We start from the raw sequence: 27,196 nt of genomic DNA, 5'->3' as shown, positions 1-27,196 counted from the left end.
TTATGATGCATCTATGTTATACAGAGCAATAGGCCTGAAGCTCAGGAAGGACGAAGTAGCAAATGTAAATTTTTGAGAGGGCATAAGTTCTGTAAATATCACTGAGATTGTCTGAGAACCAAATAATTTGCTGGCAATATTTTGATAGTTTTTCTGAGTAAATGCTTATGGGCGACATTAGCATTGCCATACCAGCAGAGGATGCAGAATCGGTCATGGCACTCTCAGAAAAGATTCCATAATTGAGTCAAAGGAGGCTGGGGTATTTAAGGGGATTTTCACATTTCACATTTGCACTTATTATCGACACATTGAAACACCTATAAAGAAATACAGAAACTTTCACTGTGCAAATACACATTGGTACAAGGTGTCTTCATCGTCAGCTTTATGTCAGTTGTTACAGGTATGGAAAATGTTATTTCTGAGCTTTCCTAACAATGACGGTGAAACTGAAAAAAATTAAGACTGATGATCCCTTGGTTTCAGCAGTCCTGAGGATCCAGTATAAGTCACTTCAGCTAGTTTGTGCTGCATTCCTGGAGCCTAAGACATGGCGAGAAGCTTTTTTACTCATATTACACACAGAGCCTCTAGAGAAGAGACAAGAAAAAGGCTGTTTCCTTCCGCTGATCAAGAATTACATTACAAAACACATTTTGTAAAGGTTGTAGTAAATTATTAAATCACACTCCAATTCAGTTTTTTTCCTTCTTCACTTCTGGAAAGTCTGTTTCAAAGAAGTGCCACAAAAAAATAATAGCAGTAATGCACAATGCAACACAAAAGCAAGAGACGTGTTGTAAGAGGTTTTATTTCATTGTGTTTTATGAGTTTTTGTGCATGTTAGTATGTAATGATCACACAGAGGCTCTTATGAAAGGTTTTGTTGTGTGTAGATTCACGGTTACCATGAATTGCACTTTTTTCCCCCCGTTCACAATTGGCAAACATTATTTACAGTTGATTCCAGTTTATATAAAATCTTCACACCAACACTGCGTGACCCTGACACACGCTCAATTTCCAAAATTCATACACACACATTTACAGACAGTATAGGAAAGAAAAAAATAATATACAAAACTGTCTCTCTACACAGATATCAGGTTTAACTGCACTGACAGCTGCATTTGAAAAAAGGAGAAGAAAAGAATATCTTCTCTAAATGGAAATCAAGGCAAATTCTTCAGTGAACTATTGTGTATTCGTTCAAACTACTGTATGTGATGAAAAACATGCATAGCATTCCTAATTCAAGAGCCACCAGATTTCAATTCACTTAGGAACTGTTACACATGGATGTCTACTGTAAGGAAAACCACATTCTTTTGGTTTTTGGCAGTTCACCTGATTTACTAGAGGATTATTTGAGTGAAATTCTATGCCATGCTGGACATATGAGCACAGGATTAACCCCACAGAGGTCTCACTTTTCTTCCGGTAACTCTCCAGTTTAGTTTGATGTCTGCAAACACACCTGCTCCCTTGATTTATCCAATGACCTTCTTTAACATATGAGAGAAGTGAGAATTATGGATTATCATTTCACACCAGACTACACTGTTAAAGCCACTAAGGCAATCCATCATTAGCCTATTTTTCCAGTGTCATTGAGGCTGTCTGGAGGACATTTGAGGTTCATAGGAAACCTCGAATGATGGTCACGTTCAATTGGATTGTGATCTGTAACCTGTTTGTTTTAAAATAAATTTAGAAAGTATGAATTTATTTGCATCTTTAAATCATGTAATATGCACGGCTCTGACTTGTAGACACTGCTCATTAATGGACGGACAAAGCTGGTATGACTTTTGTATTCAAAATAGTTTTTAGTGGGGAAACGCACTAAAATACTCAGATGAAAAAAAAAAAGAAATTCATTATAGTGAAATTATAAACATGGTAAAAATACACATTCTTGATCAAAAACAGAGCACAGACTCAATGTGACATGCATGAAACTGAACAATTTTCCCATATACAGACAATCTGAAATGATACAAACCTATTAAATCAAAAAGGAAAAAAAAAAAAAAAAAAAAAAAAAAAATACATTCTTCTTTTCAAGATTACCTTTTTGGAGATTCAATGTTTTTGTGGCCAATGATATCGGACAATCCTACTTAGTGCAAGTGACCTCTATGCATACATCAGAGCACCCTGCACTTACTGAGAAGGGCTTCATTCATGCTTGGTAACAGGTTCTCCCTGATGCTTTAAAGCTTTTGAGAAGCTCACATTATGATTTTGGCCACAACATCAGCTCACTGCAAAAATACACTACTACTGAATCCAGGTCAGCCAGCGAAGAGTCATCTGTGAAGAAACAGTGCAACACTGGAATTCAGCAATTCTTTAATCACAATTTCTCTTTTCCTACCACCTGAGTATAGGATGGATCAAACTCCAACATGGACTAAATTTTATCTATTCACTATGTTGCTGCTTTCTGTCACATACTGCAGCCAGACCAGACTGTAAACTTTACAGAAGCAAAGGCACAGTATTGGATTCAGTCTCCCAAAGGCTCGGACACTTCAACGTGGCAATGCTGTCTTAAATACAAGAAACATATCATTTCTAATTTCCTATCTCAAAGTAGTACTGAAAGAAATGCACGGTGATGACAGATATCAGTGGGGAGATTGTGTGAGATTAAGCACTTCGATCCAGAGTTCATTACACATCCACTTAACAAGAGTTCATTTGGACTTAAAGGCTTGACCCCCTCAGCCGGGCAGGACAGATAGTGGTCTTCAAGAGCACTCTTGAATGGCTCGGAAACAAAAAAGCTGCTGGACTCAAAAACCTGCAAAAAAGGACGGATGAGAACCAGAGTGGATCAAACCTCCTTTCTTTCTTCAACCCCCTCCTTCACCTTCTCCCTCTTCCTTTTGTTGAACCAGTTAAGCAGAGATGCAGCACAACAAAGCAAGCCCTTTAGTCCAGACACCAGCACGATGTTCTTTTAAGTATTAATTTAGTTATACTAATGACTGAGTGACCAGGAGTAAGTGCTCAGAGCTTGTTGGTGTAATAGAACAAAGTCTCTATCGCTCTTACATCTCAGTCATAAAGAGAGAGCTGCTGCCCAAAGTTCAACCTGTTCCTTGTTGGTCAGGGGTTTAATTTAAGGGGGAAATCAAAATAAAAAATACTGAGCCAACAGCCAAATCGGTGCAATTGCTCTCAGATTTTGTTGGCATACAGCGTTTCCTCATCACTTTCGCTCTCATCCTGAAACTCGTGCGCAAGCAGGGACTTCTTGGAGCCCATAGAAGTGAGCCGGATCTCATCATCGTAATCATCACGGTGCTGTCGCAGGCGGTGGAAGCCATCCTTTTGACGATTAGACTTGGCCGCACACACACACCAGATAATGCACGCTGTCACCACCAATGCTGTCATGGAGGCCGCTGCAGGAATGAGGAGAAAAACACACCTCAGCATGGCTCCAAACACAAAGCTTTATATAGACAGAACATTTAAAGACTTAAAGAAAATATTTAAATCACAGACGACAGACATTTTTACCTGCACTGGCCACCACAAACTCTCTGGGCAGGCCAAAGACACTGTTGTCCATGTCAAACTCAATGATGATGAAGCTAGCAGCTTCATAGGAAGGTACCACCACCTGGAACACATCAAAAATACTTCAGTAAACCTCAGACACATGGTTAGAGTTCACTAATGTTGGGATGATGACTTAGTATAACAGCAACATTACTAATATGAAGTTCCTTTGTTGAAGAGCAGAATCCTATTTTATTCTTGTACCTAATTGGGGCATGGCAACTTTTTCTGAATATAAATTGCAAACTGCTGTATTGAAGACAATACACATCCATCAGAAAAGTTGTGGTCATGTTAGTCAAGGTACTGAAAAGTACATTAGTGGCATGTGAAACGTATCATCAAGATGAGGGTTTTCTTTTGTTTTAGGTGTTTTTCTACTAAGTTCACTTCTTTACTAAGTCTTCACTAACAACACTCAAATTGCTACAACTACAGCAAAACTTCAAGTCCTACCACATCTTCTCATCCAGCCTGACTGTTTCTTCAGATGGAGGTAAAAGGCATTTAGCTGTATGTTAAAGCTCCACACAGGAGTGGGGTTGGTAATTACTTCATTAGCAAGTCTCATCTGCAGGTGGGACTGCTTAGTATAATCTGCTGCAGGTTGTCTTGTATGTCTAAATAGGATTTGAACACTGGCTCTTAAAAAAACAAAACCAAAATTACTCAGCTTCTCAGCATCTGAGAACTAAGTTACAAGAATCTTTCACTTATTCAGAGCCATTATTTAAGTGCAGTTTAAAATATGGGGAAAGTAGATTCTAAACTCAGGAAAGAAGGATTTCAAACTATGTGGTTTCAGACCTGATTCAGTAATGAGGTGTGAACACACACCCAATGAGTAAGTGCACCTCTTGATTCTAATTCCTTTCCTTTTTTCATTATGATTGTGGTTTGCTGGTTGTTTTTGACACCAAGACACAAATCCACTGAAGCTAATGTCCCTTTAATTAGCAGAGGTATGAGATGCGTCCCTATGGCCTAAGACGGAGTATTCGATGTCCTAAGAAATATGGGGAAGCTATTAAGGAGAGAACATCCATGTTGGCCCCAAGTCCAGACCTAGACTTTGTGTGTGAGCAGAGTGAAGAACACCCCCAGAAACCCCTGGATGACAGGTATATAAGAAACGCTGCTGTTGTTCCAGATCTCAGACTGCCCTGTTGCGACAGAGCCCTCCCTACTGAAGAGACGACCTCCAGAAGCGTGTCAGTTAGTCCACCAGGGCCTCTGATGATCCACGGCTTCACGGTACCAGAATACCAGCAGACATATCATTCAGTGGTGGATCCTCTGCTCTTTAGTCCTTGTGGGAAGCTCACAGCCTACAGTCTGGAGCTGGGGCGTAACATTAAGGAACATCTGTTTGAAGAGCTGGCCTACCCAACACTTCAAATTTCAGAGCAGCCAAACGGAAAGGTGGAGGTGATGGAGAGATTTTGCGTGCTCCGCCCTACACCCTTCATAGACGTGGACAGTAAAGGGGAATAAAAGTAATATTCTCCCACGGACATGATGACATGAGTATGCTATTTTCTTTTCTTTTATGTCTCTGTAAATTGTTTATTTTTGTTCCTCTTCCATGTAACATGGAAGACAGATTCAAATTTAAAATGTTTTTTGAAGGGGAAAAGTCAGATTTAACCTTTTGAAATATTTTGAAAAGTTCTTCTTTATGAGCCATGTAAAAAGTCAAATTATGCAAGACCTAAGAGGCCACAATCTATTAATGCTGCAGTTTTAAGTGGGGTTTGTATCTGTTGAAACAGAGTCCTTCTTTTTTGTTTTTGCAAGCATCCGCTTCTGAAATATTTCAGAGTACTGCATGTGTGCATAAGATCATCACCTGTACAACAGCTTGCATGGGGTTACAATGGGAGCAGATCTGATTTCTACTTTTCATCAGTTCCTGTCATAAAACTCTATAGTCAATCAAAACTGGACCTTGTAAGTCTTTTGTTTTACTCAACACTGACATCCCTGTTAAACAAGCTCTTATTCATGTCATAATATAAACTTTTTTACCACACCAGTCCATCTTCTTGAACTTACAGTAAATCTCAGGTGCATATACATAATTGAGTTTTGCTGTTGTTTTTAAAATGTTTCTGATGTTAAAAAAAAAACATCAGAAAACACTTTAAGATTTATTGTCGTTTAGTGTTAGTATGAATGACAGCTGCAGGTTTCAATTGTGTGTTTAAGTGTAGAGTGGCTTCCCTTTGTTTACAGTTGGAGCATAGATTGTGCTTTTAAAAAATAATACTGTAGTTAAAACACTACCTCTTTAAATATTGCCTCAGGTTATACCATCAGATATCCCTGCAAATAAAAACATGTTTCCCCTCCATAACAGTAATACACTAACGCTAATAATAATAATAATAATAATAATAATAATAATAATAATGATGATACCTGTTTCAAAAGGGAAAAGGATTTTACCTTCACATGCCACTCCATGGATAATTGAAATAATCGTAACGTTAAACTATTCACTACACGATTATTTGTTTATCCCTTCATGCCCATCTTCCTGAAGGATAGTGCATGCCTATCCTATTCCTGTGGTCTGTATCTAACTGTGTACCTCTTGACGTTGTTGTTGGTAGCCATCAGCAACAGCTTCAATGTTGTGGTTGCCAGGAGCAAGCAGGGCATGGAAGTACCCGCCCTCTGCAGTAAAGACTCTCACACCCCCATTCAGTACAATGATGGCCCCAACAATAGGCTTTCCACTCTTGTCCCTCACCACACCACGCACCCCTTTATGGACCTGGATGGGGTAGAAATGGATGGAAAATTGAGGCTGTTAATGTTGGGAGAAACCATACTCTTAAATAAAGTTTGGATCTGACCAGTATACCATATGTATTTTATAACTGTGTCCTAAAAACACTTGTTTAAAGCCAGAGCTCTCACTAATTTCATGGTTCTATACTTCTGCAAGACTTTATTTTAAAATATGTCCCATTTAAAATTGGTTACAGTGATGTATGCATCAATGCGAAACAAATCAATTTAACTTCTCCATGTTGTGCTGAATCTCACATCATACCTCCACCAACATGCTTAGGAGAGCCTTCTTGTTCTCAGCCCACAGTGTGGCCAGCTGCTCAGCAGGAGGAAACAAACAGCAGCCGGTATACACTGTGATTTCTGGACAGTGGCCAAAGTCCATACTGAAGTCCTGGGAGGACATGTAGACACAAGATGACACATGAGACACTACTGGGACAGAAACCCATTTCTCATTTTGCTTTACTTCTCATTTGATTTGACAGATGTCTCCGAGCAAACCTTTAGGATCTCAGAACTGAAAAGTGTGCTTTTTCGTTTCAGATTATACCTTCTAGTGGCATCACTGACACTGGGGTGGAGAGACTTACTTTCATGCTCCCCATGTGACTTTGTCTTTCTGCCGCCCTCATAACTCCATCAGGGATGTTGCCCACTGAGTGACAAAAAAGTTCCATTAGCCATTAGCTATTCAGTACCAAAATGACAGAGGGATTTATTTATAGTAGTTGAACTACATACTCTGTCCATTATTTGAACATCCAGTGTCCCCAAGGTGCATCTTGGGGTGGTTGTTGGCATAAACACTCGCCAAGTACTTCAGGGTGCCCTCATTTTCAACTGGAAAGATACAAAAATAATTAAACAAAAGCCTAAAGACAAATTTTGTGCTATTAAGTGATGTTGCACAGCAGTCTATGTACAGAGTGAATATCATTTGCAAACTGCTGTTATATAATGCATGTATAACTGAAAATGAAAAGTTTGTGAAGTCAATCTGTTGGCTGTGAAAAAGAGTGCGTTAGTGCTGTGACTGCATTTCTCAACATTTAATGTGACAAAATCAAAACAAAGTCTAAAGCCCTACTAGTGGCATGTAGATGTTGTGTGAAGTGTTGGACACAGAAACAGAAGTAATGTACTGAGTCACATAGCCTTATCAATAATAGGGCTAAAAATATAATAACTGTCCTGAAGGTGGCACTAGAGAAAAAGCTTAGGGTTTATCGTCTTAGGAGCATAACTTTTCTCAGCAAATTCCATGGCAATCTAGATAAAATATGCATGTTGTGTGCAAAGTTGATATTCTGGCTCACAAGACACACAAATGTGCTCAGTAAATGTCATGGAAATCTAGCAGTTAGAATTTGATGTTTCTTAAATATATCTGAGAGATTTGGCCTGATGTTGGTGTTTGAGGAAACAATAGGCTGTCTCTAAATCAATTTCAAACACTCTAAATAAACTGATTATAAAATGTAAATGTAGATATTCTAAAAATTACATAACCTAACAAGGTGAATTCTCTACAAACTTGAAAACCTTGAATAAGTAGTCAAACAAAAAGCTATCTTCTGCTTAATGTCATGTTACCAGACTGGACAGGCTTGTCGTATGGGTAGGTAGCAACAAGGGCGCCTCCGTCGAGGGCTACAGAGAGAGTGTAGCTCTTGTCTAGGATCAAGTCCATCATCGCCCTTGTCTCAGGTTGGGCCTCCACCACACGTTGTGATGCATTGCCTAAAAATAGACAGATAGTGGGCAGGAAACAGAGTTGTTAGAGCATGCTTTGCTTTTCAGGGCAAGTGTACATACAAGCAATGACAGTTATTTATTACATTCACAACAACTGACCAAAGAAATCTGTGTCCAGATCCTTGCCATTAGCATTGGTTAAGCCCTGGGTGGAACTGCACTGCTTCTCAACAGCCTGTTCCCGTCCATCTGGATTGATGGAGGACACGATGACAATCCGTGTCTCATTGATCAACTAGGGAAGGAAAATGGAGCAGGAACAATTACAGACATGGCTGAACTATATATTTGCCTGGACTTTTTCTCACTTTTAGACAAAAATTATAGTTAATCGACTAAATCAAATTCCTAGAGCTTTAGTGAACAAAGAATTTAGTATATTCCTATGAACACAATTTAACATTTTTTAAAAGGCAGAATTTGCAGCATACTTAACACAGTTGAACATATACGTATAACTTAACAGTCCAGGCTATCAAACACTATACTCCTGTGGGGCTCCAAAACTCACCCTGGTGATGGCTGGGTTCTTGCCATAGTTGATACATAGGAAGGCAGCAAACTCCAGCAGCAGCTCTGTGCCCACTGGGGCATTGCCATGGATCCCTGCTACAAAGCGGATTTTGGGTTCAGATGGTTCAGCCTCCCCTGGTTTGTTGGAGATTTCCAGAGCCCAAATGGTTCTAATCTCTGCACTTTGACCCAAACTAGACACAAAAGAGAAGAAACCAAAATGTAGGTCAATATCATATAAGATTCCTTCAGTAGGAAGCAGCAGTAACTTTAGTTATGAAACACGGAGCATATTTGGGCAGCACTGACTTTTGGCATACAGAAGCTGAGCAGTATAGCAGTATGATGTCAAATAAACATATACTCTCAAAGGGAAATAATGTGAGCTGGTTCAAATACAGGGCTCCGGTGAATATAAATCCAGCCTACCTCCGTAAAGATGTAATTTTGGGAAAGTTCAGAGTGAGGCCCCTCATGAACTCGGACAATCCTTTGTAGCGATGGTAGCGGAAGCTGCTGTCTGCAGCTGTGCTCCTGACCAACTGCTCCAAACCCTGGCCTAGAGAGAGGTCCTTGATTAAGCTCTGAAACTCCTTCTCAGATGGGTTCTGTGTGGGTTGGGGTCCATTTTGAGACTGTCCTTTTGAGTCTGAGTGTAAACGTGTTAGTCTGAAGTCGACCACCTCCACTCTCTCCTTTGAGACTGTGGCGTAGGTTCTCACAGGTATATATCTGGACAACAGAGAAAGTTATTTAAAGTTAACAGCACTGGAAATCAGGTCAAGTATCAGCACAGAAATCTAGTCTTGTGTAAGTAACTGTACTATACTTGTTTGCTCTCCAGCTCTTCTTCCTGATATTCAAATCTTACCCATGGGCGGAGGCTGTGATAGAGTAAGTGTTAGGGACCAGCAGTCTCCAGTAGTCTCCAGTATGGGCTGTGCTGACGTTGTGATCTATCTCCGCCACAGAAATGGTGGCATTGGGAATTCCTGTGCCATCACTACTGTCAGAGACTGTGCCCTTTATTCCAGTGTGCACCTAAACAGACACGTAACCACATACACATTAGTAGCTGCAAAACTGAGTGAAAGTGAGGCGAAAGCTCGGTGTGATGTTAAGATTTCTGTTTATTACCTGGTGTATAAACTGAAGCAAGGCTCTTCGGTTTTGTTCCCAGTATTTAGGCAGCTCCTTCGCCACAGGGAACTTTACACAACCCAACTCAATGGTCACCTCAAAACAGTTGGTGTTTAAGTAATTCCAGTCCTGCATGCCACCTGAAAAAAAGTGCTCCTTTAAACTCCATCTCAAATTTTAAAGGTTTTACTTAAAGCCACTATGTGTATGAGGATTATGTGATTATAGCATATATGATGGCATATGTTCTTCCTTGTAGAAAACAGACAATCCCAGTGGATTTGGTGCATGTTTTGCTTTCAGCCTCTCAAATTCTACAGATAGTGGCTTAAATTCTATTCCACAAATAACTGAAGACTGATATAGACAACAAATATGTGCCAGATTTACTTAAAATCCTAACAATATCATTTATATTTTTGAAGCACTGGAACACCGGTGAAGTCCATAACTACTCTAGCTTGACTGTATATAAATATAAAATTATTATACTTGATGCATTTCTTTTGCATCTGATTTCCAAAATCAAAACAACTTCTCCAGATTATGTGAATAAACTAAAAATTTCAAATATAAAAGGCTGCTTTGCCTGATCTTCTGTGGGAAAGATGAATGTGGTGAGTTAGAAAGGAGGATGATGGATGTAGGCATACCAGGAACATTGTACCAGTTGGCACCATTGGTGATGCCATCCTCAAAATATTCATCAGGGTACAGGTCCTCACAAGGGTGTCCATTGTGCATCACAGGATTCTCCTGCACACACAAAAACACAAACAAGTGAGAAGTCAACAATGAGTACTGTTGTAGTCAAGTTTTCAAACCTTGTCTGTCCAGTGGTTTTACAAAAATCCCATGGCTTCCATCAGCGCTCTATCCTCACATTTTGTTTTCAATAACAACATGAGACCACAAGCAGACATTATCCCAGCCTGAGGCAGATCCAAGTGTCCAGTTACCTGTGAGTACGCTCTAGACACCTGCTGAAAGACCTTGTCGTCAGGTGACTGGCTGTACTGAGTTGTCCCTTCTTTGTCATCATCATAGGGGTAGTTTACCACCAAGGAACCTGAATTCCACAAAGCAAAGATAAGAGAGAATAAAAGACTAAAACATCTGAATTTGTGGTTAAAATGAACTTCCATATGCATAACTGGTTGAAATTTCATAAAATCCAACATTTAGATTTAAATTGTGGACTTTAAAAGATAGTAACAATTGTTTGGAGTTACTGAAGTAAAATTAAAATCCAATTATTGTTCAATGAAAATTAAAACACACAAAATAAAAGAAAAAAGAAAACAATATTAATACATTAGGATTAACAAACTATTATTATCAAAAGGTGGATGTGACACTGAAAGACTACAATCTTTGGCACTAAAAGCTCAAAATAACACCGTGCCTCCATGGAGGTTGGCTGACAGGACGAAGGGAATGCTCTTCAGCCAGTTCATCACAGCTATAGTCTCTGGCTGCCTGGGCTCTGTGATGGTGGCAAACTGGTCCGGGAAGTTGCGGTTCAGGTCAAAATTGTTGCTGTTGTTGCGTCCTTTGTAGCCCTTTACATCACCTGCGAGGAATTAAGAAGATGATAAAGAAGAGTCACCTGCAACCATCTGCATCTATAACCACAACAGTTTCCTGCCTGTAGATGTACACAATCTCATCTCCATCTCTTCCGCTATACTTCCTGTCACACATCAGCGGCAGCTAATGGCTAAAAGATAGCAGCAGATGGAGGAAGTGCTCTGTGAAACTTTCCCATATTTTCAAGTGTTCACAGAAGCATCATGGCGCAGAGATGCCATAGATATTACACAAACTCTAGTCTATTAATGTATATGAATGTGGTCTGGTGATTTTGCAAAATCTGTTTCATTTACAACGACTATAAATCTGAACATAAACTAAAGGAATGTTAGTCAAATGATCAAGTTACTGTTTAAGTCCTATAATGTTACACCTTTGCGCCAAAGCAATACATCTGACACCTGTGTGACTAAAGTAGTTTCCATAATGTTGCAAGTCTTAAATTCATACTGTGCAGACAGTGTTACTTTATTGTTGTCTAAATATTCATTTCTTATTGCGCGCCTGTGTGTCCCTCTCTCTCACCTTCATTGGCTGCCTCGTAACCGTCAGGGTTCATAGAAGGCATGATGTGAATGCGGGTGTTGTTGACCAACTTAGTGACCTCCGGGTCGGTGCCATAGTTACGGCACAGGTACTCAATGAGGTTGAGCAACAGCTCCCGACCCACCACCTCATTACCATGCATGTTGGCCACATACTTAAACTCTGGCTCACCTGGCATGGAAACAGAGAAGCAGGCAAAATGAAAATCCATATTTACAGTTAATCCAAGGAATTTACACATTATCATTTCAAGGCACGGTCTTCAAAAGGAAGTATCTTCTAATGACATTATACTACTGAGACCTAAGACATACCATGCTCATGTACAGTGGGGTTGTCTGAGATGACCATCACATAGAGCTCATGTTCTTCCACAGAGCGGCCAATAGTGTAAAGATGGGCGATAGAGGGGAACTCGCTGCTGTACTTGCGTAAGAAGAGCTCCATGTCTGCGTACTTGTGATGACGAAATTCCTGAGGCTGAATGGGCTGGTGTTCAGGAGGAAGCAAAGCGGGGCTAGTCTTGTTTCCCTCAGAGGGAGCCACCCATGTCTGGGTGGGGTCAGAGGGGTTGGTGGTGGTGGTGGTGATGTTTGGATGACTGGTGGATGGCGTGGAGGACGTAGGCACAGTGCTGCTACTTGCAGCCTCACTGACCACAGGGGACAAGGTAAAGTTAAGTTCTGTGGCTTTGTCCTCCATGACCTGCACACTGTGGACCGTCACTGGTGTGTATCTGTGTACAAAGAAAAAAAACTTGAGAACATCAGGTCCACCTTAAAATCATGAATAGGCAAAAAATGTCATTCAGGCATTTCCTTTTAATTTCTCTTCAAGGAAGTCATTTACCAATGAACTTCAAAGATCTATTCTCTAAACCTAAAGAGGAAGAAACTCATGCTATGCTATTGAGATTGAGTTCCATTGTTTAATAGTTTGGAAGAACAAGATTACACATTTTCCTTCATTCATTGTGGTTTCACAACAACCCACTGGCAACAAGCACTCATAAAACTGCTCGCTGACTGTCATTGGTAATTGGAAAGAAATCTGAAACCTGACTAGTTTGTCTTTCAATGCATAACATCTCTTTTTGAAAACCTGCTATGTAAAGGAAGTTCAATGGTATTACTCACCCTGGAGCCACAGCTGTGACATTGTATGTTCCTGGGAGCAGGAGGCGGTAGTAGTCCCCATACTTTCCAGTGGTCAGGTTGTGGCGAATGCCTGCCACCACGATGCTGACATTGGTGAGGGCAGAACCATTGACGGCCTCTTTCACATAACCACGAACACCTATATGAACCTGGAAGACGGCGTTATTGTAAATACCAAGGACAACTTGCTGAATTGGAGAAATTGTATGACAAAGCTATCATGCAGGGTTTGATTATGGCATTATGCTTTAAAAAACAAAGAGAAAAAACAGAAGGTACATTATAATGCATGTTGATGTAGAATTACTCTTTTTTTAGTTCTAAGCTCTACCTTTTCAATGTAGGCGATTAGGGATTCCCTGTTCAGATCCCATTCCTTATGGAGCTCAGTAGCAGAAGGATATTTGCAGCAGCTCAGCTCCATAGTGATCTCCAGACAGTTTCCATAGAGGTAGTTGTAGTCCTGCATCCCTCCTGGATAACAAGCCAGAAATATCATAGACATAGGCATAACACATTCAATCATATATTATATAAAGACAAGGATATGTCTAAATCCAATAATTAAACTGATGTGTACAACACATGTGAAATAACACACAAGTAAATTTTGTTTCTCTAAATTTAACACCCTCTACTGCAAGGCCAGGCCAGGCTTGAGTCTGTCTTTGTCTCTCCAATGCCAGAGTTTAAAGATAGAGTTTAATGTGGCAAAAAGCCATGACATCTGTAGTTTGCCAGCCAACTAGCCGTCCACTATGGCAAACAGAGAGAAACACAGGAGGTCAGGCTGTTCAGCTGGCTGTCCCTCTGGAATGACAGCAGGCAGCCACTGGCTCCCTGGCTGGAGGGTTGCCATGGCTGCCTGCTGGGTGGCTGCAGGAGCCCAATTAAACAGCACTGTTTGCCACTTTGCAACAGTCAAAGTGAAAGGGCTCACACACACCAAATCAACCAGCCTCCCAGCAGTCTCAAGGAGAAAGACCTTAACCACAACATGCCTTGCATACCACTTTATTCAGTGCTTTCTGCAACCTTTATTTTGAAATTCCTCTCTGCTGTACGACACTATCACCTTAACATCAAAATGTGATAATGCTCCTAGTTGTTCTGACCATTTAGTTAAATTATCAAGACATCTATACTTCTGCATGCCTGCTGATGATATCCTCCTGAGAGTCATATTACGAGCTGACTTTGGGAACTGGTTGAAATACAGTAAAAAAAAAAAAAAAATTACAATTCGTCTCTTACAAGCTAAGGTTAAAAGCCACAAGCTGTGATGCGGTACATGCCTTAGCTCTGAGGGCAGACAAAAATATACGCCAAAATATACACCACAAATTCAAATTCTTCTGAATCATTCTCAGTCAAGCGATAGCTGAAACTTAGTGAGGGTGACCAGGTCATTCACTGAAAACTAGAAAGGGTCGATTCAGCTCAAGTTTCAGACATGTTATTCAGTTGTCTGCCTCTCATTGGACTAACAAACCCTCTGAATATGGGTGGTGAATAGAGATACCCCCTGTGGTGGCACCAGAGACAGCAGGGTGCTATGCCAACCAAACCAAACTGATCCTTAAAAGAATAATACCTGCTAATGATGAGCAAATAACAAACACCAGATCTACATTCAACTGTGACAAATCCTACACGTCACGTAAATTTGATTTATATTGTGCCAATTCACAACGGAAGTTAGCTCAGGGCACTTTTCAAATAGAGGTGGTCTAGATCTTCTCTTTATAGTATTATTTACAGAGACTCAAAAATTCTCGTCTATAACAACATGAAAAACAGCATAAAGCCCTTTTCTTCGGTCACCAGATGTTAGGTATTGGTCTGTGCTAAGTCACATTAAACACTTAAAACTTAATCAAACACCATTGTCTTCGAGATTAAACACCTAAAGTAAACATCCTTCATATGCTGACAGAGTATGACAAACACAAAGACAGACGAGGGCAGTGCTAATCTTAAATATCCTGTCTATGCAGCAGATCCAGTGACACACCCTAAACTTAGCAGGAAACCACTGGCCAGACAGTAGAGCCAAAGTCAGTACTATGGGCCATACTTTCTGTGTAGAGCACTGAGGTGTTTATAATGTGAGATACAATGCAATAAAAAAAACTGTCCTACTTTTAGTCTAACAATTAAAAGAATAATAAAAGGGAGGAGAAACTATTTAAGTAAGTACTGCCATCATATGACTGTCAGCAGTTTACAGTGATGCAGCATGAAGGTATGTGGTTACAGCATGATCAGGCACTTCCAGCGCTCTCAGATTATCTCAGCAACAGAACACTATTTTCATACAGTAAAATTATATTCTTGCTCTTCTTCCCTTGTGTGTATGAAGGCAGTGACGTTAATATTTTAATAGATGTGGTTTTACAATAATCTATGCCCTGCAGCTTTGAACCAATGACCCATAAACACTTTGAACAGCGTAGACTATGAACCGTCCTACACAACACAGTGGACATCATGACATGTCAAAAAGTGAAGAAGAAGTGCCTCTGTTTTGTGCTGTAGGCAACATGAAACTAAATACATTTCAAAAGTAAAAGGATATCCGCTGAGACTAGATTGTGTCAAAAGATTATTAATCAAGATAACATGTTACAGTGAATCATTATTTCAAGCCCTGACTGCCACACAATATAATCTCCTGTTCTTCACTTCTGGTCCTGGCACTTTGCCTGGACCACACATTACATCACACAATGTCCTGGCCGTTTCCATCATCTGACATTAGCCCAGTTTTAGCTGTGACATTTCGTCCACTGAGACGTGTCAGACAGATACAAGCATTGTCTTTTCAGCTGTTTTACACCCCTTGCTGTCTATTCTCATCATGAGATATGGACATTGCTGCTGCTCAGAGTTTTAACAACTGCCTCGTGTAACAGCCTGAACCATGTCTGTCTGCACACTGGTCGTTTCAGTTTCAGTGGGGAAAACCGCAAAAACAAAAAAGGTTTCTCCCTGGCTAAAATAACCATTCCCTACTCGCCGTGCCTCTTGTTTCTCATGAGAATGAGAGCCAAGATTTACACAGGTGAGTAAAAGCAAACTCTCATTAAAGAGTGTGTGCCCAAGGCTTTGGTAAATGAAAGGAAGACATAACATTACTCAAGCAAATTAACCTGCCAGGGGCAAATGCGTGCTAATCTGTGGGAAATCACAGATTGGAAGGCGCATAAACCTCACCTGAGGTTTACTACAACGAAGCACATCTCAACAGGATAAGCTGAAGTAACCTGAATCTGCAGATACTTACCTCATCACCCCCCCAACCCCACAGACAAAACAACAAAACAAAAGTAGAGTGTATGCTGATCAAGTTTCTGCCAAAGTGATGCAAAATCCTGTTTCTCAACCCAAACGAACGGTAAGAGTTGGGAAAACAACAGGCACTGTGTTTACTTTGGCTAGAAAAGAGATTCCTTCAGAGAAAATGGACACACATTGTATATAAAACGAGTAATACGATTTAACCCAATAGGCATTCTTTGCTTAGAGTAAGCTGTCATATGAGCACAGTGCAATAGTAAACCTGTCAGTAATTACAGGCTCTGGCAGAAAAACAGATGAGCAGAGCAGCTCGAGCATAATTACTTACAGTTTTTGACACCTGGAAAACCCAAAACCAGCCCACACTATTCACTGACTGAAAAAATTAAGACTGGAATAATCACTGGGTCATTACCAATTACCAATGTTGAGTAAGAAGCATTAGTCAGTTCAACTCAACAGTATGTTGGGCTTAAAACTGTCTATAACAAGCTAAACAATGCAGCTATATGAATTGTAAAAGTACTCACAGTAACAATGCACTTTGCTTTGTCTGTTAACTGAGCGAATGAAATGAGGGAATAAAGCTACTGGACGCGGCCTCTAAGCAGCTTTGGTCGGCAGACTAGTTCAGCATGTTTTCTGGACTGAAGCTACTCTGTCCAGAAATGTGGACTTTGGTGGGAGAAAACACACCCATGGAAACAGATTAATTTGTTCTAAACCGTGTGTAAAGGGCATTGTAATCATTTGTTCCTGAGCTTCCTCAAACAGGTTGCAGCTTGTACTTGGCCAAACCCTCATTTGCTGCAAAAACTCCGACACACAACAGCACATTCTTGACTCTTAAATAACAAGATATCAAGCACAGGCTAGATTGTTGTTACAAGTGCTCTTCAGATGTTTTTTACTTGACTGCTTTTTGCTATAAATATAAAATAAAAAAGCAATGACAAGATTCAACAAGAGTTATTTGTTGTCAATCACTAAATTAGGCATTAGAAATAATTTAAAAAATGAATCATCTTACCAGGTACATCATACCACTGAGCCCCATTGGTGATGCCATCTTTAAAAGTTTCTTCCAGGGCATCAGGACAGTTGGGCTCACCAGTCTTCATCACCGGGTGGTTCTGGGAATACACCAGGGCCAAGTAGCGAAACAAACTGTCATCCTCTGACTGGCTATAGTGACCCTGTTGCTGGTGGAGGGCTGAGTCATCAAAAGGGTAACTGGCAACAACTGTGCCACCATGCAGGTTCCCCGACAGCACAAATCTAGAGAGACAATGGCAGATTTCAGCAGCAGCCTTAAAAGATAGACGCACATCACTTCAGTATACATTTTGCTTTGTATCAGTGTACATATGGGCATGTATTGTATTGTCAGAAACTTTAAAAAGCTGTGAGGAAACAATCAGTTATCACGGAAATCAGTACTGCAATGTAGTGTGAAGGCTCTTAGAGGGAAATTCCCCTTTCTGCAGAGCAGCCTTAGAGCCCACAGGGCCACTTAAACCGGATGGATGTTTGTCTCCATGCAGGGTTGAAGTCTAGTCCTCCAAATAAACCTCAGTCTTAAACATCAAGCCATTACGGTGACCCAGGACAGCAGCCCTTGCTGACTTTTTTATGACTCACACCATTGCCCCCTGCGGCTCTAACAAAGAAGGAAATTAGTGGGAAACTAAGTTACTCAGTGACTACAATGTTAGTCATTCTCCACATTAAGGCTGCAGGTAACTATGATTCTGATTATCAATTAATCAACCATTAGTTTCTTAAAGATTTAGTGGCCATAAACAAAGGTTGCCAGCTGGAATCGAGCCATGCCTTTATATAGCAAGGGCTCTTACTGATGATTTCTTAATTCATCGTGTGGTCTGTGTACTGTAAGAAAAAAGGAAGAGAAAAAAAAATGTCCCCCACAACTTCCTGAAGCCAAAGTTGATATATCCTAATAATAATAATCACTTAATAAATCAATTATCAAAATAGCGAGTCACACCTGCTGCCCCTGAGGTCTGAAAACAGAGGAGACGATTTACCCACAGAGGGGAAAGGTAGTCACTCTCCAAAGCCTCTGCTGCGGGGAAACACTGACCAGTGTCCGGCTCTTAAGTAAACTCTGTTAAAAACTCACTTTTTCTCCTGGATCCATCTGATCACGGCCATGACCTCGGGCACATTATCTGCGGTGACAGTCGTCCCGTCAAACTGGTCAGGAAAGCTTCTGTTGAGGTCCATGTTTTTGGCATTGTTTCGACCCCCGTTGTCGCCATTGCAGTCCCCCTCCACGGACTTCTCAAAGCCGTCCGGGTTCATGCTGGGCATAATGTAAATATCCGTGGTGTTCACCAGCTGGGCGATGCGTGGTTCCTCCCCGTATTTAGACAGCAGGTTCTCCACCAGGTACACCAACACCTGCCTGGACACGGTTTCGTCGCCGTGCATGTTGCCGACGTATTTAAATTTGGGTTTTCCCGGCGAGTCCACGTCGGGGTTGTTGGTGATCCGCATCACCCAGAGCTCCCTGCCCTCCGCAGACTGACCTATGCTCGACAGGTTGGCTATGTGGGGGTATTTCCGGGCTAAAGACTGCAAACGTCCGGTAAGTTCAACATAATTGTAGTATTTGTCATAAGTTTCTACCGTGTCCCCCGCTGTGGAGCTGAGGCGTCGCGTCCGGTGCAGCCTGGCGTCCCCGGGGAAGACAAGAGGACAGAGGAGAAAGAAAAGTGACACCCGTAGTTTCAGCATCGTCGAGAGGTGTGCTATACTGATGTAGCTCCTGCTTCTACACCATCCGGACGTTCAAACCAAGGAACAACAAACGCCAGGGTCGGTTGCTTTGTGAGTTGTTTTGCTCCCTAACGACAGACGTGTTTCTGCTGTCACAGTCGGTCCGGCCTGCTTGTTTCCATCTACTTCCTGTCACCTCACCTCAGCGGGGCGGGGCTACAGCGATGACGTCGTTTTAAGGTGGACCACTGGAGTTCGACCTCAATTTTAATATTAAGCCCAGGTTCGCTCCATATTGTTGGAGTTTTGTCAAAGTGCATCTTTTTTGTCTGTGAGCAACACACAGGAACCCATGGGGAAAGTATTAGGCTAGTGTTGTATCACAGGAGAATTGTTAGGCTGCAACCATCAATTATGTTCATTATCAATTAGCCTGATAATTATATCCTTCAATAATTGATAATTTTGTCTATGAAATATGTATATACATAAAGTTATGGCCATGCCCATCATTATTCTCTGAGGCCCAAGTGACCATACTCAAATTTTATTAGCTACAATCAAAAACAATTATGTTCAATATGTTCAGTTTAACAAAATACCCAAATTTCAGAAGTTGATATTAGTGCATGATTTTTACTGTTTTAGCTTAATAATAGGCTCAAATGATTGCAGCTAATCATTTCAGATTTAGAGTTGGTTTCTTGGTGTCTGTGGAAATGATGAAACTGTTATGTATGGTGAAAATCTTTATATAGGGGCCAAATAATAAATGGCACCAAGAGGATTCAAGGGAGGGAAACCAAAGGCATTCAAAAATGAATAAATAAACTCTCCCTTGTGAAGTTTTGTCTGTGCAGTTTAAAGATAAGAGTTAGTTATTCAGTTAAGTGACAAATTGCTCTTTGTTTACTCATATTAATCAGAGAAAATATTAGGGCTTCTAGGTGAAAATGATTTTCGGTGATTGGTTTGCTGCTGTTATGTTATTCTGTTAAATGTTATCAGGAAACAATAGTCCCTTGTATTAAATGGCTTTTATTGTGTAAATGGGTGGAGGAACCACAATACATTTAATTTGTTTGCATTTAGAAAATTACACTTTGCTTATTGATTTAAGAATTGAAGTGTTTATAATGTGTTACAACGATATCAGAGGATGGTATTCTCACCAAAAAAAATGTTGCTCATGATGTATAATAGTTAACCAGAAGCACTGACTACATGTTGGTGATGCTTATGTGTGCATTATTTTCATATCTCGAAATAGCCTACATATTTTAACATCAAGGCTGTGGGAGGACTTGCGAGTATGTTGTTATCTTTATGGTATGAAGCAAGGTGTATCAGTTTATATAAATCAACATGTCATATGAACAAAGCATCTCTTGACTGTATGGTCACAACCAAACAGCGAAGTCTTAGTGTAAATGTACTGCAACATAAAACTTCTCAAAAGCAAAGAAAAATAAATCACAAATGACCACCATGGAGGTTAGCAGCAGACTCTTGTATTTCTGTTTATTTTAAGTTGCCCATTCTTTCTTTATTGACCACTGGTAGCACCATGTTTACCCACAAATATGAGGAGCAATGACTCTGAGTGACATCACCACCCTGCTGCCGCCATGAGGCCTTTTAATTTCCTCCTCTTCTCTCATCAGTGGGGCGTCAGTCAGGAGCTTCTCTTCAGTGGGTGTTTTTTCTTTTTCTTCCCATCTTTTCTCTTCACTTTCATTTGGCAACGGAGCAAAACAAAAGTGCTGTAAACATCTTGATGTTAAAGCACCAGAAGGTGCTGGAATGACTGGGTGAAGGGAGGAAGAGGAAGAGGAGGAGGTGGAGGAGGTAAAGAGTGAGAGGTTGGGAGAGCAGGCCGCAGGTCTCATTGCTGGATTCGACGCAGCGACTGCACCTGGAAGGACTGAGCATGGGAGCCCCACTCTCTGTAATGTTTGTACTCGCCGCCATGACGGTCACACTCCATGATGTACTGGTAACCACGGTAACCTGGAAACTGGTAGCACACCCAGCTGGAGGAGGAGAGAGGGAGGTGTGGAGAAGAGGAGAGCAGCGATTTATGATAAATATGTGATTTACACAGCAAGGGGGATCTAGCCTACATTATATGAAATGCACTTTTAATTCAAAACTATGTAAAAAGAGGGCAGCAGTTAAATACTACAAGCCTCCTTAAAACTCACTGTGAGCATGTCACTCAATACATTCAATGTGAAATATGAAAAAAGTGAAGAGAGGAGCTCAAACTAGACCAGTTAATTTAAATGTATGTATCTAACTACACATAGCTCAAGTTTGCTGATATTAATTATAATCAGAAAATTGCCACAACAATGTTAAAAAGTTGATTTCTGTATTGCTATTACATTAGTTGAATGATGACTGGAATGAGGACACACACATCCCTATTTTTTTCATAGATACTGTATCTAGTAACATTAGATTGGACAAACTTTATTGATACCATGAGGGGAAACTCGAAAGTTCAAAACTTAATGTGTAGAGTATGATTAATAGATAATTAAGAGAATAGATAATTAACCTGACAAAAATACTAAACATTGTACATTTAAACTTAAATACCAACCAGGAAAATGTTTTGTTGAGATGCAAATCATAAATATTAGGTGTTAATTATTAAGTGGCAATAAATAACTGAATGCCACATTTTAAGGTGAGAATTGGGATTCAGTGGTGAGTAAGATGTCTTATATGCAGATAGCAATGTGTGTGTGTATTCATGTGTATTTCAACAGCAATGTCGTCCTGTGTTTTATTTACTTTATACCACATTTTCTATTGTTGTGCCATATGAGTTAAGTATTTTCTTATGACAGTATTCACATGGCAGAACACTGGAAAGAGTGGTCCATCTGAGTGCAGAGGCTGACACTTACGCGCCACTCTGAACTTGCATGGATCCAATCTCATTGTTGCCCCAGCCCATGGCCTGCAGAGAGGGGTAGTCATCATTTATCTCCCACTGGCGTCCCATGAAGTTCTCCTTCTCAAACAACACCATCTTGGACTCCTTGTGGTTCTGCGTTGGCATGATGCATGTAAAGATACGACCAGTCAGAGTTATTAACATGAAAAACAACAATAGTTATACTGTGTTGGTTCTGTACAAGGCAGTGGGAGTGAGATACCAAAGATCTAACCATACTGAAACCAAACCCTTTTTTGTAACAAAGCACTTTGTATTGAGATGCATTCAGGAACATGAACATGACATGTTTCACTTTCTGTCCATGCTGAAGCCTGACACTGAACACAGAAATATACCAAGTGAGGATTAAATGTTAGTTCAGTAGATGCTAAAAGCACTTTTGAGCCTTTCTTTTCAGGGTAAGGGTAATTTGTGTTTTACTTGTTTTTCCTTCCTATATAAATGCTCATAAATCCTCAGTCAGTCAAGTCAGAGAGTTCAAAGAAAGCTTTCTGATCGGGTAAAAAAGCTGAAGAATTCTAACCATAATTATAATTCTAATAGGGACTGCATTACAGTGCATTTTGGCTGCAACCAGCAGCTGGCATATATCCCACTTGAGGCTTGCCTCATAAGAAACCAGTGTTCTAAACCCAAATGAGCTGTTTTGGTGAATCAGATTTAGAGCTTTTTAACTCCTTTAAATTTTTTTCTGGAGACAAATGAGAGGTCAGATAGATGGAAACAGAAGCTGCTGAAATGAGATGCACACTCACAGCAGAGCAGATGGGGCGGAAGGACATCATCCTCTCAATGTGGTAGGCGTTGCTGCCGCTCCAAGACTCCCAGTGAGGATACTCTCCTCTCTCCAACACAAACTGCTGTCCACAGAAACTGGAGTGCTCATATCCTGCCCAGCTGTCCAGACACATGTATACAACATTGTTTGATCATCGGGACCCTCTTAAAACAGACTGATTATCACATATTAGGTAGTTTTTTAGGATGTTTTCTGTAGTATTTCTTTGGAAATGTTTTTACCAGCTTGTCGGCCAAAATACCTAAGTAGTGAATGTGCAACAAGTGTTCACAATTTTAAAAACTTAGATAACCACTGACAGGTTCCTGTGTACTACAAGTAATTTTCTTCTGTGTAAAACAGTGTTTGACTCACGCTCCACACTCCACCTTCAGGGAGCGGATGTTGTCGACACCACACTCCATGATGTTCTGAGAGGCTGAAGTAAACTCCAGACGCTTCCCCTGGAAGTTCTCCTGGTCATAAACTGTGATCTGGAGAGGACACAAATGCATACATGTAGCATGCACATGCCGCACGCACACACTGATGTGTGTACAGACACACACATCATCAACATCATCAGGCCAGGCATGAAATTAAAAGAAAAGAAAAAGAAATCTGCTTTTGTTAATCATCCATGACAAGACTCACCTTCCATGGTCCCAGTGGGTTAGGATTATTCAGAGCCATGCTACTGTGTGTCTTGATGCTGATTTACCTTCAGAATAGAGAACAGGGAGGATCATGTTTAAGGTTAATTAAGAAAAACATTACACAGTTGAAACAGAACCTGCCACCCCCTCCACACCAACTAGTGTGTGTCTCAGCTAATGTTTATTATTTATTGCCATGTTGCCATCTGGCAGGATGTAAATGCTTGAAACTGTCACTTTCATATTTTTCTGATTATGCCTGTTTTTAAAAATTGATTTGACAGTGTAGCACCTGATGTTACACCATTAGTACACAAGTACATTGTGCAGAAGGGTCTTGACCTAAATAGCAGAACACATGACCTATTGCATGTCATCAGTTTGTGTTTTTCTTGAAGCTGACTACATGCTCACACTTGATGGAGCCAACTGTTGATCCGGGCACAATGTATGCCCAAGCGTTTGCACGTCTGACCTTAGTCTATACATTTATGTTGCTCAGCAGAATCAGAAAAGACAAAGGACACAAAGATGTGAAGTGACAATGGTCTGTAGAGGCTGAATGTATTGAGATGGAGGGCTTACCTGACTGGCCCCAAAGAATAGCTGTTCCGTGCTCGCAGGGGGCTCCACAAAACGATGTCCTGACCCCGGAGTAAACGGACCTATTTATACATGCTGGTGCTGAGGAGCAGCTGGGCCTGTGGGTCAGGGCAGGAGTCAGCACATTGCTGGTTCGGTCATTGTTCAGCACTGAGCTGCTGGGCTTTAGTTCGCTGCAGTGCGACTGGATGCAGGGCACCGTGCCCAGTGCAGATAAGCACAAGTTCCAAATGGTCCATGACCAGTGGGCCGGACCAAGTCCTGGCACTTCCTGGTCCAGGAAACAGGTCATCACAGATGTGGATATTCTTCCCAATGAGTCTGGTGCTGAAGAAGAAAACATTTAATGCTAAAGTCTGAAGCAAAAAAAAAAACAGAGAAGGAAAGGCAACAAACATAACATTGTGGCTCTAGATTTCAGAAGACATTTGACTCAATCATGTCTAATAAACCAGCTGGATTTGTATTTTAAATGAGTACTCACTAAGTTCTCTCCACATTGTGCTATGCTCTGTCTCCGAGCTCATGTCCACCTCTGCTGACCCCACATCTCTGGTCCTTTCACCTTTTCACTCACGCCTATGTACACACATGTTCAGTCATGCACACACACAGTCATGGGCAGAGGTGGACACATTAAGCCATGCATACACTCAGCGCACACAAAGAAACCCACACACCTATACACAATCATTCAGATGGTGACAAATAACTTTGTAATTCGGAACATGGGATTAAAAAACTGTCTATTCTACAACTAGCTGTAGCAAAAACATTTAATAAATGTTCCTCTATGGCAGTAAAATATTATTAACTAAAATAAAAATATTGGAAAAGAACATTTAAACTGTATTCCATGAAAACATTTTAATTGAATTTCACATAAGTCTGTCTACAAGTCAAAGCATTTCATCTAGCTGTCCAAACTGTAGACTTTTTTACAAGTAACGGTAACTCATAAAAAGAAAAACTATAACTATACATGATTATCATTGTTTTAAACATATTACAAAGCTACATATACCATAAATACTCCGGGTTATGAGGAATAAAATCACTCTCTGAAACAGTAAACTTGTTTGAGGTTTGTTTTGAGGGAAACTGTGAAGAACATAAGGTAAAAAATATTTGGTATAACTTTGGAATTACTTTCCTAAAATTAACATTTATCTCCTTCATATGAGATAAGTTCCAGGCTGTGAAGAAAGGATATATTAATTACTCTTTGTGAGAAAGCATTTACATAATAAAAAATAGTACTATACAAGGCTCAATGGATAATTATCAAATGACCTCTTTGTTTACATTAACATTTAGGCAAAGATTTACACGAATGCATGAATGCAAAAGGTATAATGGGTGCTAGAATTTCTGCAGTTTTTACAGAACTAATCATCTGTAGTTCTGGTTTCTATATGACTCTAAAACAATTGAAGGTTCAGTCACACCCAGAAATATGATGAGACCTTTAATTAGATCAGATCAGATTAGATTAGATTAGATTAGATTAAATTTTACTGTCAATGCCCATTCTACAGGTACGTAGGCATCGAAATGCAGTTTGGCATCTAACCAGAAGTGCAGTAAGTGCAGACATATACAGACACACACACACACACACACACACACACACACATATATATATATATATATATATATATATATATAATATGCATATTATACAGAAACAGGATATAATAGAATGAATAGATAGAGCTTTCAATATAGCTGCTGTATATGTACGAATACACATATATACACACACATAATAATGTTGACATTTTGAGCCAGGCTACATTGTGTTTGTTGTAAGTGAGAGATACTAATTATTAAGACTAATGTTGCTGTCACTGTACATGTAGTATGATTTCCAAAGGTGAAGAGAAAACTATCACACCAAGATAAAAACACTTCAGAAAAATAACAAAATCCCAGTGACAAAAAATAAACACATCACAAAAAGGTGAAGTGTTCTGCTGTGTTTTTCTTTTTCAGCAAAAATGCTGCAGGCTTGCATGTGCTGCAAAAATGTACAAGCAAGAAGGGTACATTTAATGAAAGCATCACTCCTTTGGAAATGCCCATTGTAAATGTTTCTGTGTTCTAAACTCAAACTAGCAAAAATTTTAAGGAAACAAAAAATGATTCGAGTCACAGAGAATCTGATCTGATTGTCTCTGTAAATGTCTAAAATAGATCAGACACCAGAGGTGTTGTCTCAGTCTCAAAGATATTGTACAAGCAACAACAAAAGATGACATATACCCACGGGTTCTTTTCTTATGCTCTAATAATTCATTTTAAAGGTTCACACTGTGAATATTTGCCCACAGATCCATCACCACTGTCTAACAGCTGCATTAAAATAACATCTCATGGAAATAATATTCTAATAAGATACATCCCTACAAGCATTTAAAAGTTCATATTATCAAATATACAAATATCCCAACACTACATGTAAAATCAATTATAATATAGAGACAAAATCTGAACATTTCATTTTCATACTTGTGTTCATAACAAGAAAATAATCTGTTGGTATGCATGCATGTCATAACATGGATTATGACACAGGTGTGTAGGTGAGATTGTGTGAGATGTGTATGTAGAGATGCAGCCTATAATACGCAAAAGAGAGTCCAGCAGTCGCCTGTCTAAACAATAGAGAGATGGATGCTGTTCCTGCAGTCAGCACATTACACACACAAGGCTCAAAGGCTTGGGCTGGCTGCACCAAGGATCAAGAGAAAGAGAGAGAATATGGAGGTGAAAGACAAAACAGATCACAGAGAAACTGGAGAAAATAACAGAGGGGAAGCAGGAAAAAAATAGAAAAAGAATTTAGACAGAAAGTGAAGAACAGGCCATAAGAGCAGCGGCTGGAAAAGTGACTCTGTGTGTGTGTGTGTGTGTGTGTGTGTGTGTGAGGAGGGGGGTTGGTGTGGGATGGGATGGGGTGGGGTGTAAAGGCAAGCAAACTTTCTGCTGATGGCAGTGACTGTCCCCGGTCCCCCCACAATGGTGCTGGACAACAAAACAGGCAGCCGAGTCAGCATGA

At 40.3% G+C, this 27,196-nt stretch overlaps 2 protein-coding genes across 3 annotated transcripts; both read right to left on the bottom strand.

The window, feature by feature from the left end:
• Positions 1 to 798: 798 nt before the first annotated feature.
• Positions 799 to 19,319, bottom strand: cpda (carboxypeptidase D, a). The gene is made up of 21 exons (XM_071497277.1): positions 18,529 to 19,319; positions 17,416 to 17,663; positions 13,417 to 13,559; positions 13,065 to 13,234; positions 12,243 to 12,664; positions 11,908 to 12,099; positions 11,195 to 11,362; positions 10,749 to 10,858; positions 10,443 to 10,545; positions 9,787 to 9,929; positions 9,521 to 9,690; positions 9,079 to 9,381; positions 8,648 to 8,843; positions 8,236 to 8,371; positions 7,975 to 8,121; positions 7,123 to 7,221; positions 6,972 to 7,036; positions 6,641 to 6,772; positions 6,173 to 6,358; positions 3,538 to 3,640; positions 799 to 3,419 (listed from the first exon to the last, which is right to left on the bottom strand). The coding sequence occupies exons 1-21, from the start codon at positions 19,143 to 19,145 to the stop codon at positions 3,193 to 3,195; spliced, it is 4,080 nt and encodes a 1,359-aa protein (XP_071353378.1). The 5' UTR covers positions 19,146 to 19,319; the 3' UTR covers positions 799 to 3,192.
• Positions 19,320 to 20,618: 1,299 nt separating this feature from the next.
• Positions 20,619 to 24,693, bottom strand: cryba1a (crystallin, beta A1a). 2 transcript variants are annotated; one of them, XM_071497281.1, is made up of 7 exons: positions 24,620 to 24,693; positions 24,118 to 24,462; positions 23,531 to 23,597; positions 23,252 to 23,422; positions 22,854 to 22,995; positions 22,046 to 22,188; positions 20,619 to 21,160 (listed from the first exon to the last, which is right to left on the bottom strand). In XM_071497281.1, exons 4-7 carry the CDS (start codon positions 23,389 to 23,391, stop codon positions 21,013 to 21,015), a joined length of 573 nt encoding a protein of 190 aa, XP_071353382.1. In that variant the 5' UTR covers positions 23,392 to 23,422; positions 23,531 to 23,597; positions 24,118 to 24,462; positions 24,620 to 24,693; the 3' UTR covers positions 20,619 to 21,012. The 2 variants fall into 2 exon arrangements, with proteins under 2 accessions (XP_071353382.1, XP_071353381.1); XM_071497280.1 differs by having other exon boundaries at positions 23,252 to 23,370; positions 24,620 to 24,690.
• Positions 24,694 to 27,196: the final 2,503 nt, after the last annotated feature.

This window comes from Trachinotus anak, unplaced genomic scaffold (genome assembly GCF_046630095.1).
Source record: "Trachinotus anak isolate AG129_WGS33_773 ecotype Australia unplaced genomic scaffold, CSIRO_AGI_Tana_v1 ptg000014l, whole genome shotgun sequence".
In the NCBI taxonomy this organism is placed as follows: Eukaryota; Metazoa; Chordata; class Actinopteri; order Carangiformes; family Carangidae; genus Trachinotus; species Trachinotus anak.
The sequence above is the reverse complement of the archived record's forward strand: the minus strand, read 5'-3'. Positions and strand labels throughout refer to the sequence as shown.

Excerpts from the sequence above, each read along its gene's own strand:
- cryba1a (XM_071497280.1), bottom strand. The coding sequence starts at position 23,569 with ATGGCTCTGAATAATCCTAACCCACTGGGACCATGGAAG. Across the intron at positions 22,996-23,251 it reads CTGAAGGTGGAGTGTGGAGC|CTGGGCAGGATATGAGCACT; the intron begins GTGAGTCAAACA and ends GTGTCTGGACAG. Across the intron at positions 22,189-22,853 it reads TCCGCCCCATCTGCTCTGCT|AACCACAAGGAGTCCAAGAT; the intron begins GTGAGTGTGCAT and ends ATGCCAACGCAG.
- cpda (XM_071497277.1), bottom strand. The coding sequence starts at position 19,145 with ATGCTGAAACTACGGGTGTCACTTTTCTTTCTCCTCTGTCCTCTTGTC. Across the intron at positions 13,235-13,416 it reads TAATCGCCTACATTGAAAAG|GTTCATATAGGTGTTCGTGG; the intron begins GTAGAGCTTAGA and ends GCCGTCTTCCAG. Across the intron at positions 3,420-3,537 it reads GTTTGTGGTGGCCAGTGCAG|CGGCCTCCATGACAGCATTG; the intron begins GTAAAAATGTCT and ends TCATTCCTGCAG.